Source organism: Ictalurus punctatus, chromosome 7 (genome assembly GCF_001660625.3).
Source record: "Ictalurus punctatus breed USDA103 chromosome 7, Coco_2.0, whole genome shotgun sequence".
Lineage (NCBI taxonomy): Eukaryota > Metazoa > Chordata > Actinopteri > Siluriformes > Ictaluridae > Ictalurus > Ictalurus punctatus.
In genome coordinates, this window is record NC_030422.2 from 2,350,190 (window position 1) to 2,368,143 (window position 17,954).

At 38.7% G+C, this 17,954-nt stretch overlaps 1 protein-coding gene across 1 annotated transcript; it reads left to right on the forward strand.

Annotated features, from left to right (window-relative positions):
• Window positions 1-1,815: 1,815 nt before the first annotated feature.
• LOC128633001 (carcinoembryonic antigen-related cell adhesion molecule 5-like) lies at window positions 1,816-16,380 on the forward strand. Its single transcript, XM_053681446.1, has 10 exons — window positions 1,816-1,927; window positions 10,425-10,460; window positions 10,572-10,838; window positions 10,971-11,243; window positions 12,253-12,504; window positions 13,297-13,559; window positions 13,758-13,885; window positions 15,057-15,229; window positions 15,325-15,390; window positions 15,542-16,380. The coding sequence occupies exons 1-9, from the start codon at window positions 1,816-1,818 to the stop codon at window positions 15,381-15,383; spliced, it is 1,563 nt and encodes a 520-aa protein (XP_053537421.1). The 3' UTR covers window positions 15,384-15,390; window positions 15,542-16,380.
• The last annotated feature ends 1,574 nt before the right edge of the window (window positions 16,381-17,954 follow it).

Consider the following 17,954-nt stretch of genomic DNA (forward strand, 5'->3'; position numbering starts at 1 on the left):
GGAAATACTAATGGTTAATGACCACAAACACCATTAACTTAAGTGAATAAAAGGCAATAATCAGCAATATGCGTTCACACACATGACTTTATCTGAAGGTTTCATTGATGCAACATGATACTGAGTTGTTGGAAAAGATATATGTAGTGACGCCATTGTCTGATGAAGTAAAGGAACCGATGAACCGGTTCATTGAAACAAACTGTCCGAAAGAACCGGTTCGTGGAAATGAATCGGACTTTCCATCAGCCGCCGCATGTAGGGAAGCGGCCCGCTTATAAAGCTGAAGCTCCGCCCATTCGGCATGAACCATTATAAACAATAAATATCAGGTAAGTATGAACACAACAACCTCACACATAAAGATAAGTATACATCATCATAAACATATAGATATGAACATATAATATGATCATAATGTGAACATATACACATATTAACCACCTTCCTCATGTTCATTTCAATAAAAGTCCCCCTTTTCCCCCAGACACATAAACACTGGTGCAGAAATAGGACAGGAGTTTATCTCCTCCCTCTTGCTGTAGTCTCGGCGGACTGGACCCGGAAGACGGACGCGGACAATCTACAGCACAAACAAAGACAGACTATACAAATATACAGACACGTCAATAAAGATGTTCTGTTTTAAACTTATCTGGTGTGTGTAGTGTGATTATTGGGGATGTGGATCAGCAGGGAGAAGTAATGTGTGATAAAAACCTGTGTGTGTGTGTGTGTGTGTGTGTGTGAAATGGAGCTGTAGCGCAGACCCACGTGTGCAGTCTAGACAATGACTAAACTACTGCGTGTGTGGGGAGGTGATGTGAAGTTAACTAGATGGGCGGAGTGTGAGTGCTGTCTTGTCTTCTGTCACACAAACTTCTATGGGAGGTCCAGATGACTTGTAATGAATAATGAAATAAGAAAAAGAGAATATAATATTATTGTGAATGAAGCAGCTTCACACAGATATAAACCAGTCAAGTTCATTTCACCAAATACTGTAATAAATAAAAGGGGTAGATCAGGGTGCCCAATACGTCCGGTCGATCTCAAAGGAAGTGCTGGTAGATCTCCATTAAAATAAAAATAGATGTTATGGATGATGTAGAGGGCAGCCAGTCTGAGATCTCGTCTTTTCTCTCACCATGCGTGTGCGATCAAACGCGCCAGCGCTAAAGGCTATCGAGCGAAATCACTGAGTTAACTTTCCGATTTATTCCTCCTGAAGAAAGGGTACAAAATGAGAGAGGTAGCGGGATCAAGCAAGAAACCGAAGACTCATCACTTCCATGCGGAATGGGAGGATGATTTTTTTCACGATGTCATATTCGAAGTGCGTTTGTCTGATCTGCCAAGCTACCATTGCTATTCCCAAAAAGGGGGATGTGGAGCGGCACTTTAGGACTGTTCATAAAAACTACGATTCTCACGACTGACTTCAAATGCTAAGGCGCCACCGAAGCGTCGTTCCGGGTGAGTCACTCCATCATTAAACACAAGAAGTCATCCCAAGACGGAGAGGTGATAAAAGAGGCATTCGTAGACGCAGCTGACTCGTTGTTTCGGGACTTTAAAAACAAAACCGAAGTATTATCTTCAATCAGAGCTCTCCAGCTATCAAGAAGTACAGTTCCACGGCGCTGTGAAGTCATGGCCGAGGATTTGACACAACAGCTTTGGAAGGACATCACAGACGGCGCGTGTTTCTCACTGCAATCGGACGAGTCTACGGACGGAAGTGATACAGCCCAGTTGTGCGTTTTTATTCGGATGTTGTTTACAGACAGGACTGCAAAAGAAGAGTTGTTAACGATGCTGCCCATGAAAGAAGACACGCGGGGAGAGGACATTTTTCAGTCTTTTAAAGACTTCATTGACGAAACCCAGCTCCCAGTGTGCAAACTGATATCAGTCACCACGGACGGTGCGCCCGCAATGGTTGAGCAGCGCAAATGGATTCATCGCCAAGTGCAGGGAAGACGATGCTTTCCCTGACTTCCTGAACTACCACTGCATAATACACCAACAAGCCTTATGCGCAAAAATGCTAAACATGAAAGAGATCGTGGATGTGGCAACAGAGATCGCCTGTTCTATACGTGCTAGATCACTTCAAATACAGCTGTTCGTGCGCATCTGGAGAAGGCAGACTGCGACCACTCTGAGCTCCTGCTACACACTGACGTGAGATGGCTTAGTAGGGGTAAATTCCTGCAGAGATTTCGAGAGCTCTGTCCGGAGATAAGCGAGTTCTTTTTTGCATGATATTTTTACATGATATCCAGAGAATTTTTGTGAATTTTTTGAATAAAATATAAAGGTTTTTCACAGCCTACTTTGCTCATATTTACCAAGGGTGCTAATATTAGTGGAGGGCAGTGTATATCATGTTTTTACTTGCAGTACCTTGTAGAGCCAGTAGGTTCACACAGCACAGCCGAGCTCAGATGTGCAGACTCTAATCTATGAAGATAAAGTTTTTGCAAATGGCAGCAGTGATACAGTTTTAAGACTTCCTGATTCATTATGTAGTCTTATCTGAAAACTGTACACAACTGCACATTATCTCACGTCAGTCATTTCAGATCTGATTTACATTAAAAAATAACCATTTATATCTAGCAATGAATGTTGTGATTAATTGACGTTACTACACAAAGAGTTTATTTGTTCTTATTTGTTCGTCAGCAAATATGTGATTTTAAATGATTTTAATGCTTACACATTTTAAATGATTAGCAGTTAAGACATGAAACATTATTGTGGTTTGGTTTATATTGTAGTTGAGCTGTGTGAGAAATGAGGAAATGCTGCCATTCAAATTCTCAGTAATGCCAAAATTAAAACAGTCACACCTGCATGTTCTCACTCTAGTTTCTGTGGTAAACACTAACAGCACTCAGTGAGCTGAGCTAATAATAAAAGATGAACATAATGTTAGATGTCACTGCAGCATACATTAAAGACCTAAACATGAATTAGTGATGGGGATTAATAAATATAAAAGATCTAAACACACATTAACTATGGGGATTAATAAATATAAAAGATCTTAACACTTGTTTATGGGATTAGTACATACAGTCCCCTCTGAAACTATTGGAACAGCAAGGCCAATTCATTTGTTTCTGCTGTACACCTGTAGCCCTTTGGATTTAATATCAAAAGATGGATATGAGACAAGAGTTTAGAGTTTTTATTTCTTGGTATTTACATCTTGGTGTTAAACATCATAAAACATAGAACCTTTTGTATCAGACCAAACAGTTTTTAGGTGAGCAAAAGTGAAGGAACAGATAAGTTGAAGTAAACTGAAGTAAATAACACTTAATGTTTGGTTGCATATCTCTTGCTTGCAATAACTTCATCAAGCCTGCAGCTCACTGACACCACCAAATTATTAATTCCCTCTTTTGTGATGCTTTTCCAGACTTTTACCCGAGTACATATCAGACTCTTTTCACTTTTTCCATTTAATTTGTTTTCATTTAAAACTTTTTTAGATTTCAATAGCATTTTATTTCTCAAGCCTATTTATTCAGTACCTGTCATCAGCATTACTCAGTACTTGTTCATCTCCAGAAAAACACCTCCTACTTTCACATGAAGCTTTACAGATTGTTATCTTATCATTTGCTCGAACCATGTCCCCCTGTAGATCTCGTCTGTTTTCCCACTGCAGCTAAGCAGGGGTGAGTTTGGCCATTACCTTCATGGAAGACTCTCTTGGGAAAACTAAGCTTGCTGCTGGAAGCAGCAAAGAGAGCATGGGGTGCTCACTCTGTGGGGTGCTCAGTGTGGGTCCTAATGCACAGTCTTTGGGATGAGACATTAAACCAAGGTCCTATGGTCATTAAAATCCCAGAACACTTATTTTTCTGTATAACCCTGGTGTCCTGGTGAAATTCCTCCATTGGCCCCCATCATGGCGCCCTAATAATCCCCATCCCTGAATTGGATACATCACTCTCCTCTCCACCAATAGCTGGTTGTTCTGGCTGTTCTGGGTGTTCTGGGTGTATTGGGTGTTCTGGTGTATCCAGGTGGATGCTATACACTGGTAGAGGTTGATACAATACAAAACACTTTGAGTGCCTAGAAAAGCCTTACACTGATCTAAGGAATTATTATTATTATTATTATTATTATTATTATTATTATTATTATTATTATTATTATTATTATTATCCAAATATAATGGATGAAAATACACACAGATTTATTGGAAAAAATCTAAATTTTAGAATCCCTTTCACTGATCACATCTAGGTTGTAGATTTAAGAACCCCATTTTGTGACTAGCAGAAGCCCTGCCTCCCAGCTTCATAGGAGGTTCTGACATCAAGTCCAGTGAACTTTTCTGATCTTTATGGACTGCATCAAACCCAAAACCTGAAGTAAATCTGACAGAATAGAAAAGTTTCTTGATTTAGGAAAGACCTCGTTCTTTTAAAAGAGTTAGCTTGCTTACTCAATCAAACGAGATAAAAAGCTTTACAGAAAGGTCCACTGGATGTCTTGTTGAGATCAATCATGAACCTGAGTGAAGTAGCAGAGGAACTGTACAAGTTCAGGAGTTGAATAAAGTTATGTTCTGCAAATTGTTGTTATAATTTCTGGGTTCACCTGAAAAGAGCACATCAACTTTGACCAGAACGGAAGTCTTTCTGTCTTTCTCTCTGTGTGTAAGAACACAGGAAGTGTAGTGTCTTTAACACAGACCACTGATCAGTCAGTCCTTCATCAGAGTGACAGGATGGAGCTCCGTCCACTCCGTGTGATGATCTGTGAGTAAATGTTTTCTTTGTTTCTTCATTAGAGTGAGTGGTGGCTTAAAACAATATGTTCAGATGACGTCTAATGTCCTGTGTAATGAGGTTAATATGTGATTAGAACATTTTCGTAAGAGTCTCTGATATGATTGTTGGATCAGTGTACATCCATATCAGTTGTGTGAGTTAGTTCATTTGAGTTGAGCCCTTGTGAGAAGTTTTTTTTATTATTTGGTTACTGAGGTTAAGGTAAGGGTTACATTCATATATAGAATAGTATTAATTAGTTACATTAATAATGATATCAGTGGGAGCGTACAGTACAGTCCCCTCTGAAACTATTGGAACGGCAAGGCCTATTCATTTGTTTCTGCTGTACACCAAAGACATTTGGGTTTGTGATCAAAAGATGGATATGAGACAAGAGTTTAGGATTTCAGCTTTTATTTCCTAGTATCTACCAATTGGGTGGTCTGAAAGAAATGTGCTATGTTCTATGTCGTTTAACACGTCTACATATAAATACCAGGAAACAGAAGCTGAAATTCTAACCTCTCTTCTCTTTTTCATCTTTTGATCTCAAACCCAAATGTCTTCAGACTGCAGCAATAACAATAACTTGGCCTGCTGTTCCAATGGTGTCAGAGGGGACTAAATATTTATTATTTTCAGCATAGTTTATGTGGATTGCTGTTAATTGGGTGTGTCCTCACTGCAGCCTGTAGTGTAATGACATTAGATTAGATATACTACGTACTGGATGTTCTAACTTTACCTCTAACCCCAACCCTAACCATAGATGGATAAGAGTGATGTACTGTGCTTGCAGTTGCGCATGTGTGTTACAACACGCAGTACCTAGTGGTTCTTATCCAATTCAATCTAATCTAATCTAATCTAATCACACTACAGACTGCAGTGACCTTTTGGTTCACTTTAGTGCATATGTGTAGAATCTAAAATCTACCATCTTCAGTATATGTGTGTTATTTGGGGTTGTAGAGTGTCTGAGGTGACGTGGAGTTTTTTCTGAGCGTGAATCAGATTTTGGTTCATGATATTTTTGTGGGCTTTTATCATGGATGAACATTTTCTGTTTCTTATAAGGTATGAAAGGAAGAGTACATGATCAGAGTGTTATGTTGTTACTTTTAAATAAATAAATAAAAGATAGTGTTGATAAGTTGTGCGTGAGCGTGTGATAAGAACTGCAGCTGCATCCGAAAAGGCATTCTGTGACAGGTCTACTGCATTAGATTCAGTACCTATTGCATTTGATTCAGTACCTATTGCATTTGATTCAGTACCTATTGCATTTGATTCAGTACCTGCTACATTAGATTCAGTACCTGCTACATTAGATTCAGTACCTACTGCTGGGTCATTGATACAGTACAGTACTGATCGGTAGTAATGAATTAGTAGTAATTAGTAGTAATGAATACAAACGGGAAATACTACTTGGTGCCGATTCTGACAGCCCTTCAGTGCCTATCTTGTTGCATTATGGCAGAGGTTCTCAACCTTTTGTAACTAAAGCCCCCCCCAAGAATCCCATATCTTGTGTGTGTGTGTGTGTGTGTTTATATATATATATATATATATATATATATATATATATATATATATATATACATTCATAATCTATAATATGTTTTTGATAAATAGATAGATACATTTATTTTTGCTTTTGTGTTTTTGTACTCTTTTATTACTTTTCATAACTTTTATGACATTTATAAAGCTATATAATGGACAGGTATTGAACATGAATGATATAAAGTGTTCCTGAACACTATGAATACTTTGAACAAGAGAACTATGTAAAATATGTTGCATTCCTTTCGTCTCGCATTCTAAAAACATTCACATTGGGAAGAAGGGCGTGTCTCGTTATCCATGACATTGTTAAATCTATGGCTCTCAGCCCCTCACTGAACAGAGCAGATTCAGAGGGAGGTGTGAGTGCAGCATGAAAGCAAGACCTCGTGCTTGCAGGACAGTACTGGCCACAAATGGAAAGTTGCTAAGGTTTTTCCAAAAAGTCGCTAAATTTGTCACTAGGTGCATATTTTTTTGCAAAAAGAATGTTGCTAAAGGGGTCTGAAAAGTCACTAAGTTGGCAACACTGGTCTGCAGTGACAGCTAGATAAAAGGCAGCTAAACTCCACCTGTACCCGGAAAAGAGAAAATACAGAGGGAGAGAAAAGACTGAGTTTTTCATTTATGCACAATATATTTGAAAAGCAATAAAATACACAGAGTACACAACTGATGCCCGGTCTGTGTTTTTTTTTGCACCTCCCTTCCGATCTCTTCCCGCCTCCCCAGTGGAGCCCCTGGTTGAGAACCACTGCATTATGGGATATCACAGTGTCCAGTGCTATTACTTTTGGCGTACTACTATAGGCTGAATATCCCTACTACCCTACTACACAGTAGGAGAAAAGCAGTACACCAAAGTAGTAGCATGTCAGAATTCTCAGTATTCATCAAACAGTAGGCGAGAAATACCCGGATGACCTTCTGATTCTGCAGTATGGATCCAGTGGACACTGTGGATACTGCACTATCCCATAATGTAATGGAATTGGCTACGTACTGTATCAACGAGCTGTAGGTACTGAATCTAATGCAGTACGTACTGTCATGGTATGCGACAGGGCCGTTTCTAGACATAGGTGAACCAGGCAGTCCTTAGGGCGACACCAGCTTGGAGCCACCAATGAGCGCCCCAACGCCCTGGCCACCACCCCACTGACCCACCCACAAGAAAGAGTACCTGGCCTGGGCTATAGTCCCAAAGATTTTTTGTTTAGCCCCAGTCACTCAGTAGTGAATAATTCACCTAGTGAGCAGTTTGTCAATATGTAAAACAAAACTGAACATCAGTAAAATACTGAAGTGTTATAATTTTATCTTCAGTAAATGGAGGTGAGACCAATCAGACAACGTTTACAGGAAAATACGTGGAAATACTTGCTGACAGCTCTGAATTCTGCCCAAAGCCATCTCACACAGTCAGTGTGAGGGGAAAAATGGATATACTATACACTGATTTTTATTTATTTTTAACCAGTAAAGTCGCTGAAACAGAATCACTAACATCCTCTGATGTGTAAATGTCTATATGAGTTACAGTTTACGTGAATATGATATGAGCAGAACACAAGGACATATAATGTACTCTGCATGGCTCTGTAGCAGCTAAACCCATACGATGATAGCTTAGTTAGCTTAGCTTGACACCAAACTAGCCTAGTCTCATGTTAGAGAGCCAAATGGTTTTATATTTTATGGTCTGGTAGTCCTGCAAACAATGAAAACACCTGAGGCAAGTTTTATGATAAATCCAACTTTTTATCTGATCAAGTCCTACATTATAAGTCCTACAAGTCCTAATTTACCTACAGACAGGTAAATTACCACAGCCTTCAATAAAAAATAGGCTACTAGCTGAGTTGAGAACGTTGAGCTGGAGAACTGGAGAACTTTACCTCAAGTTTTACTACCTGTACCACTGAGTAGGGAATTGTGATTTATATCAAGTAGGTCCATCAGCAAGGTTTTTACAAACAGATTATGAAAGTTTACTCAGATTACTCATTCACTTTGAGTAGTTTTCAATTCTCATTCATGAAATTATGGGGACATTAAGAAAACATCATGGGAGCATTAAGAGAACATTAGGGGAACGTTCTGCAAACCTATAAACATCTTTCAATTTCCATAAAGAAAACCATTTTTGCCATAATTTAATATGTATATTCTAGATTCATTACACATGAAGTGACATATTTCAAGCCTTTTTTGTTTGTTTGTTTTAATCTCAATGATTTTGGTTTACAGCTCATGGAAATCAAAAATCACAAAATATTATAATAAAGAATTTAAAATGCAGAAATGAGACCTGAGAATAGCTATAATCAGATAATTAACTCAAAACACCTGCAAAAGTTTCCTGAGCCTTTAATCTCTCAGTCTGGTTCAGTACACACATCCACAATCATGGGAAGATGACAGTAAATTGTATATTTCATTTGGAAATCAAGGTCCCAGAGTCTGGAGGAAGAGTGGAGAGGCCACTGTGTCCAGTGTAATGTCCAGTGTGAAGTTTCCACAGTCAGTGATGATTTGGGGTGCCATGTCATCTGCTGGTGTTGGTCCACTGTGTTTTCTCAAGTCGAGAGTCAATACGATGCCTACCAGGAGATTTTAGAGCACTTCATGCTTCCATTTGCTGACAAGCTTTATGGAGATGCTGATTTCCTCTTCCAGCAGGACTTGGCACCTGCCCAGAGTGCCAAAACTACTAGTAACTGGTTTACTGACCATGGTGTTACTGCGCTTGATTGGACAGCCAACTCGCCTGACCTGAACCCCAAAGAGAATCTATGAGAGACACCAGACCCAACAATACAGACGAGCTATAGGCCACTATCAAAGCAACCTGGGCCTCCAGAACACCTCAGCAGCGCCACAGGCTGATTGCCTCCATGCCACGGAGCATTGATGCAGTAATTTGTACAAAACCATTAAAGCCCTGACCGAGTATTGAGTGCATAAATTAACATACTTTTCAGACGGTCGAGTTTCTGTATTATAAATTCTTTATTCTAATATTCTGAGATATTGGATTTTTGATTTCCATGAGGTGTAAGCCATAATCATTGAGATTAAAAGAAAAAAGGCTTGAAATATTTCACTTTGTGTGTAATGAATCTAGAAAATATGAAAGTATCACTTTTTGAATTAAATTTATGAAAAAAAAAGAACTTTTCCACAATATTCAAATATTTTAGATGCACCTGTATCGACAATGGCCCCTACAACACCGACCCCATAATTGTTGGTGTGCAACTACAATCCTTTAAATTATCAAAGGAGCCGGAATATGTATGTGTGTATATTTACTTTAGAGATCAGTCCTCAGTGTCTTCTAAAAACAGGCAGATTTTAATCACAGGTCTGTCCAGTAATCCTGTTTTAGTTTTGAGTTGTGCAGCTCGTACTAGTCCTCTTTTGTCAGGATGTGTTTGAGATATTTTGTCAAGTAGCCAAGAACCCCATGGAGCTGCTGGATCCATGATGATCACAATATCACCAACAGCGAAGCTTCTGTGTGGTTTCGTCCACTTCTGATATTCCTGGAGCAGTGGAAGGAATTCTCTGATCCACCTTTTCCAAAAAAGATCAGACAAGTATTGGACTTGTCTCCATTTATGTCTTATGTACAGATCACTTTCTTTAAAAAGTCATGCTAGAAGAAGTGGTTTTGAGCTCAGCTGTAAAATGTGATTGGTCATAAGAGCTTCTAAGGAAAATATATAGAAAATATATATAGAAAATATCTATGACGTGTAATCAATATGTATAACTCACTTCTGGATATGTTAATGAAGTGTATTCAATATGTAACCTACATTTAGAAGTACTACTTAAAGCATAATCGAATAATTAGTATGGGTTAAAAAGCATAATCTAAACTCCATCATTACTGAAACAGGTCGATATATTGCATTTCTTACAGCTGAAGTGAAACTAAATATAGATTTTGTTGCAGTATATGACATTGTTCTCATTTGTCTTCTTAAAGAAAAGAAACAAGTCAGCGTTACATCATATTCTCTGTTCCTCTTCCCTTTTTAGTGCTTATTTCACTTATCCGAGTCGGACAAGCTCAAGGTGATTTATACATATTTTATTGCCTATGTTGTGTACATGTTGGATTTGTATTAAGGTGGAGAAGATTGTTTGTACATTGTCATGCAGAATGTAAGTTGTTTACATTGACAGTGTGTGTTTGCTTTTTGACTTTTTCACCAGTTCTGTCTGTGGAGCCGAATTCACCTCAAATATTCAGAGGAGACACGGTTACACTCACATGTAGGATTTCAGGAGGAAATGGACCGTACTACTGGTACAAAGATCGTGTTTATAGTCACAGATCTGCTGAAAATTACTACACTATAAAAGTAGATCAGAGTCACAGATACAGATGTTACGGGTCTATTGCTGGATGGTCAACGGCATGGAGTAATGAAGTGACTCTCTCAGTGATAGGTACATGTCTGATCTTACACTCCTGTAACATGCACTGATACACATAATCATTACAAAACACACTGATTAAATATCAGATGGTCAGAGAAGGGTGTGTTTGACTGATTTGATGTATTTGTTGTAACTGTACAGAGAGACCAAAAGCCGTTCTGACTCTGCAGCCTGATGGACAGATATTCAGTGGACAGGAAGTCACTTTCACATGTGAAATACGAGGACATGCAGACACTGAGTGGATGTACAACTGGAATAAAGATGGTGTCCAAATATCCTCCTACACTGAGAGCAGGACATATTCATTCACTGCTGTAGAGTCTCTCAGCGCTAAATACACCTGCAGCGGACGGAGAAGAAGCGACTCTCAGACCTCAGAGACCAGCAACACTGTTACACTCACTGTGTCAGGTGTGTGTGTGTGTGTGTGTGTGTGTGTGTGTGTGTGTGTGTGTGTGTGTGTGTGTGCGTGTTAATCTCTTCCTCACACCAATATTTATTAACTTCAGCATCACATCACTACATGCAGTGTGGATTAAAGTCAGAAGATTTATTTAAAATGTCACAGATCCGGAAAAAAAAACAACGTTTAGTTACTTATCCTGTGTCTAGTAATGATGAATGGTGTAGTTGTACATTCACTGGGTTCAACATTCATAATAGTGAACACACTGATGAAGATGAATTCATTAAGAGTGTGTATTTATGCACCACTCATAAAGTGCATTTTGAAATAAAAAAAAAACTTTTAATCTTCAGTGTGTTTGTTCAGTTATGAAAAAATGTATTCAATTAATTCCATGTACAGTATATATACAGTATAATGATATTGTCACAGCTCAGTCAGATCAGAACTTAATTTCCCAAGATGCAACACTCACTTCTCATGCACGCATGCGCTCACCATCCCCGGAGTTCTGATCAGACACACCTGGCACCAATCACACACACACACACACACACACACACCGCTAGTACTTAGGGATGTCATTCACCTAGAGTCAATGTGAAGTCTACGTTCAGTCAACTCGTTTCTCTGCGTTATCAAGCCGATCTAGTTAGTTAGTCTTCTCCTGATCCTCGACCCCTGTTTCCGGTTTCGACTACGCTCTCTGCCTGACCCCGTTTGTGTTGTTCGTCCGGTCGCTTGACCTTTGCCTGTCTTACGACTACGTTTCTTGAACTCCCCGATCCCACGCTCTACACCTGCCCCCGCTCCTGCTTCCGTGCCGACTCGAGGTTCCTGACAGATATTATAAGACCATGTTGTCCATGTGATAAAGTCACACAACTGTAACTGTTTAACAAATGCTGAATATAAATACATTATTAGACACAAATCATCTGATTAAGATGATAAAACTCTTGTTGATGTTGTAAAGAGGAAAACTTTAATATCATCATCATTTCATATCAACAGAAAAACCCAAACCGACTGTGAGAGTGAATCCTCAGAGCTCCGTCTACACTGGAGACAGAGTTACTCTGAACTGTAATCTGCTGTCTAATGGATGGACTTTCCTCTGGTACAAAGATCGAGTCCAAGTAGCTGAAGACACCAACACACTCCATGATACAGTCTCTAATGCAGGAGAAACAGTGTATCAGTGTAAAGCACGCAGAGGAAACTACGACTCAGAGCTCAGTGATACAGTTACACTTACAGTTAGAGGTACGTCATGCTTTCTACTCTCTCACTGCATGTTTTAAGTTATTTCTTATTATATTTTAGATATTTATAAAGCCTGTCATTCATGAACAGTAGAGCAAAAGTTAAAGTACCGCTGAGTGTGTGTTCATCAGGACGAGAATCTCTGTTATAAGAGATACAGACTATCAGATATCAGTGTTATGTAGGGATAATAAATCTCATGGTAGTAGAAAGATGGAAATTATAATTACACAGCACTCATGTTAATCAGACTCATAATGGTGTTTATAACTGTAACTGAAACACAGACATTAGTGCTGAAACACTCACTACAGAATATTAAATTATGATCAATATAGAAAGAATGTACAGTGTGTGTCTGATACCAGAGGCCTTAAAGCTACACTGTAAATAAATCGCCTGCTTCGTCTCTATAAGTGCTGACTAATCACTTTGGAAATCATACATAAGAGACCTGGAGCCAGATCACATCAGGATCTCGAGTAATTGTAGGATTTTTTTTCTTTTGCTCCACTCTGCTTCCTTACCAATGACCAAAACATGGAATTATACAGAACAAAATGTGATGTCATGAATCACCTTTCATTTTATTAAACAGATCTGAATAATACTTTACTATAAATACATCTAACACAATACCAAATGATTAGAATCAGGATCTGTTGAAGACGCTAAGACGCTGTGTAATGTTACATTCTTCTCCAAAATCTTCTAGACTCTCTACACTCATGAAAACCAATCAATCAAAAGCATACTAATTATTTCAGGAAATATTTTACTATCTTTGTACAGCGCTCCCAAAACCTGTGGTGTCCATAAATCCTGATGAACTGGTGTACAGAGGAGAGACTGTCACTCTCAGATGTGACCTACAGGATGAAGAGGACTCTGACTGGATCTACAGCTGGAATAAAGATGGTTCTGGTGTCAGTAGTGAACAGGAGTACAGAATCAGTAGTGCTGAAACATCTCATGCAGGTAAATACACCTGTAGAGGAGGAGAGAGAGGAGGCTCACACTCCTCACACACCAGTGATGCTGTTACACTGACTGTATCAGGTGAGTGTGTGAGTTTGTTTTATCTCATTAATTATATATAACAAGATTACCACTCTGTATGATTTTATTTATTTATTTTTACATTTGTTGTCCATCAGATGCAGCAGAGGCAGTAGTGAGTGTGTCTCCACTGCGCTGGCTGACTGAAGGAGACTCAGTGACTCTAAGCTGTGAGGTTAAACACTCCTCTACAGGCTGGACATTCAGCTGGTACACAGAGGTTCCCTCCAGAGACAGTCAGGGTTCCCTCAGGTACAGTACAGCGCTCCTCTCAGACAGCAGCAGAGGATCTGGAGGCTCCTACACTCTCAGTCCTGTTACTGTGAATCACACAGGAGTTTATATGTGCAGTGCAGAGAGAGGAGAACCAGTCTTTCACACACGGGACAGTAACCTACAGCCACTGTGGATCACTGGTGAGGAAATAAATCAACAATAGAGTTGAGTTGGAGTGTAGCAAATGTACATTTATTAATATTAAGTGTTGTATCTGTGCTAATGTGTTGTGTAATAACTGTTTATATTTAAACTCCTTAGTGAGGAATGTGTAAAGCAGCTGAATAAGCACCTGATAGTAGATTTTTATTCGGATATCATTGTCTAATCAGAGCAAGTATTAGTCCTGTGGTAATTTTAATGTTACACATGTTTACTAAACTGTACACTGAAATTAACATCATAATAAAATCAAAATACATGTTAATTTTCAGAATAAGATCTGAATTATAATGTGTGTGTTTCAGGTGAATCTCCTCCAGTGTCTCTGATCATCAATCCCAGCAGAACTCAACACTTTACTGCTGACTCTCTCTCACTGAGCTGTGAGGACCAGAGTGACTCTACTGGATGGACAGTGAGAGGATACACACACAGTGAGGCAGTGTCTGATTGTTCATCAGTTTCAGGATCTACATGTAACATCAGCTCCCTCTCTACATCACACACTGGAGTTTACTGGTGTCAGTCTGAATCTGGAGGACGCAGTAATCCTGTCAACATCACAGTGCACCGTGAGTCTTCAATGTTCTCATCAGTAATAGATGTACAATATACAGGAATAAAGATAACACTTTTATAATCTACTGAATTGGTGAAAATAAATTATAATATTGTTATAAAGAAACTGAGTGCAGTGTCTAGGGTGACACAGATTTGATGTGTTTATTCAGTCGATTCTAACAAAAGACCAACAGATAGCGCTGTGTTCAGGGCTGCAGAGATCTGAGACACAGAGGTTTATACACACATCTGCACACAAAGATCAGACTCAGAGGAGAAAAAAGAGGAAAAAAGAACACAGAAAGATGAGACTTTTTGGATGTCAGTATCATCTTTATCACTAGCATAAAGGCAAATATAACTGCCCTAATGTTCAATTAAATGTATATGGTTAAAGAAACATCTTAAGTTACAGACAACTTTTCAGACTCATATCTTCACATGAAACTTAAATGTATGATCTGTAAATGTATGCTTTATATATGATTAATTAGAATTTATTATTGTGATGATTATATAATTTTATTATCCATGGTATTTTTCCCTCCAGTTCTATCAGATGGAAAAGCTCCACTGTCGGTACTGAAGCTCCTCAGCAGTGCAGTAGCGGCCTCTCTGTATGTGCTGGTGACCATCATTCTGGCAGTGAAATGTTACAGAGCTCGAAGTAAGACCTCACAGTGTTCTTCATTAGCCTTAAAATTAAACCCTGACATTCAATAAGAGGCTAATTTGAAGTGTTCATGAGTGTGTATTTTACAGCTGACTCTGATGAGGACAACAGACCGTACAGAGTGATAGAAGCTGAAGCGTCTGTCTGAGTCTCAGGTGTTTACATTATTTTATCATCTAGCTTTTATATAACAGCAGCTCCCCGTGCAACCGAGAACACTGCATTTAGCCCATGGAGCTGTAACATGATGAACGAACGACTCTGACCCGAAGACTCGAGAGCTGAAATAATCATTTCTGTTTCCAGGGAACAGACGTGAGAAATGCGACGTGACAAAAGAAAGAACGACTCGGATCGGGAGGTGAGGTGAACTAACAGACTGTATAGCCTGAAGACCTAATGCTAAGCTATTAATTAATCATTTCTCTTTCTCATAATTTGGCCTTGGCTGCAATAGCCTATACTTTATTTTTATTCCAAATGTGATCAACGTTTGCGCAAGTACTAGATGTGTTGGTGAATTTAACATGTATCATTTTAATAATATTCTGCTGAAATGAAAGAAATGACTTGAAAAAAGATTTGTTCATTTTGCTGAACGAGATTCAAAGATCCGAGTCAGTAAAATGGTCCGAACTTCCTATCACTACTGCTCACTGAAGAGCCAAATAGATGGAGCTGGACGTCTAGCTCCACCTCTCTTGATCTAGTCTAGTAATCTATGGATCTAGTCTAGTTTCACCTCTATGGATGTAGTCTAGTTCCATCTCTATGGCTCATTTCGCCACCTACTGGCTGTTAACGTTAATGCAAGCCCTTCATTAGATCAAACTTACCTAAAGGGGAAAAAATGTTGATTGTTAATGCACGAAGGTTAGGTCAAAGTAACCATGAGACTTGCATGGAACTGGAGATGCTGGCATAGCTAATATTGCCTTATCTTTCTTTAACATTTTTCATGATTTCATGATTTTTCTGCACTGTTTCTGTGACAAACTGCATGACTAGACTACCTTCTTTTTTCCCCACTGTATTAAGGCTATGTAAGCTATTTGTGAATTTTCTCAGTCATGTGATTCATTAATGTAATAAAGTATGCTCCTAATATACTCTTTGATTTTAAACATGGGAACTGAGTTACCCTTGCAGGTGTGATAAAAAATAAATAAATAAAATGATCACCTATCTGCTTGTCTTTTGTTGCTTTTAAATGTACACTTAGTGTCTCCACCTCATGAAAGAAAAATTAATGCATGTACAACAAGAGTATCATTGTGAATATAATTTAGATGGAAATATGTGAATATAATTTTGGATGGACTCAGTCCACATGTGATTGTCTTCATCAAATGGTAATAAGCAACTTGTCTTGTAGTCTGAACCCAGCCACGTGTCACACTAAAGAGCAAAACAAGAGGACACGTGTGGTCTGAGACTGGTAGCAAGGCAACCAACTCCATGAACATTTGGTAGTAGACTGGGAGTGTTAATAATTTACAATTTATTAGTCACATACTCCACTGCCCTCAAGTGTTGCTGAATTTATTTTATTTCTATTCACCTTCATTAACAAAATGTACATCTAACATAAAAATCACTCTTCACTCTAGAAAAAAAAATATATATAATAAGATAAAAGATACTTAAATTAAACTTAAATTTTAGTATATTAGGTTTCAAGAACACTTTTTTCCCCCCATAAAACTAAAAAAAAAAAAAACACATTTTACAAAACCTTGTTAGCGGTGATGGTTGTGAAGCAAGACACATGAATATTTCTTTTATCGTATATTTCCTGCATGAAAAACTCCATGTCCTCTAATCTCTCGAAGGTAAAAAGGAAGGGAGCCCGGATTTTCTCTTCGTCCATTTCACTTTCATAAAAAATAGTGTTGATAAACAGGTCCTGCATTGTGATGGCCAACAAGGCATCATCCTCGTTCATCCTCATGATCCGTGGTAAGTGAACTTTCCCAGCAAAGTGGGGTCTGTTCTCCTCCACCCACTCACAGGCAAGCAGAGTCTGTTTCATCACCGCCGAGTCCTTTGTACAAAAAGATAAGACATTTCAATAAAAATGTAATTAGTCAAGTGCTGCTCAAACACTTTTATGAAACAAGAAAGGTGATTACATAAACAAACGATAGTCAAACAATACATAAACAATCCCTGTATATACATGGATTCTCTGTGTTGGGGTGACCTCCATGAGGTCTGGCACAGATGGGGTGACCTCCATGACATCTGACACAGATGAGGTGACCTCCATGATATTTAAGACAGACGGGGTGACCTCCATGAGGTCTAACACAGATGGGGTGACCTCCATGATGTTTAGCTCCAGTAAGATTGTTTGTTTGGTGACTGACTGTTGGACTGACAAAACAGTAAAAAAATAAAAATAAATAAAAATTCCAGTGTGCATTATTTTTTATTTATTACAAATGACCTGCATACTGGGAATGCACATAATGGACATCTTCATCCAAACTATAGTTATGAGTATCTTACCTTGCCAGAGGAAATGCCTGTAGTGACTGATGGCACCACCACCTCCTGATTACAGGCATGTCAGACTGATAAACGATGACAATTGAAAATCTTAATCATAAAATTTTAGTTGTGTTTACGGTCCTTTTTGCTGAAAAAAAAACAAACATAAATTGATAAAAACTCACAGCTGAAAAATCAAAGGGCTTTGCAAGGGTCACATACAGGG

Coding starts and splice junctions, on each gene's coding strand:
- LOC128633001 (XM_053681446.1), top strand. CDS start 1,816: ATGCTGCCCATGAAAGAAGACACGCGGGGAGAGGACATTTTTCAGTCT. Junction 10,461..10,571: donor CCGAGTCGGACAAGCTCAAG/GTGATTTATACA, acceptor TTACATTGACAG/TGTGTGTTTGCTTTTTGACT. Junction 13,886..15,056: donor ACACTCTCAGTCCTGTTACT/GTGAATCACACA, acceptor ATGATTAATTAG/AATTTATTATTGTGATGATT.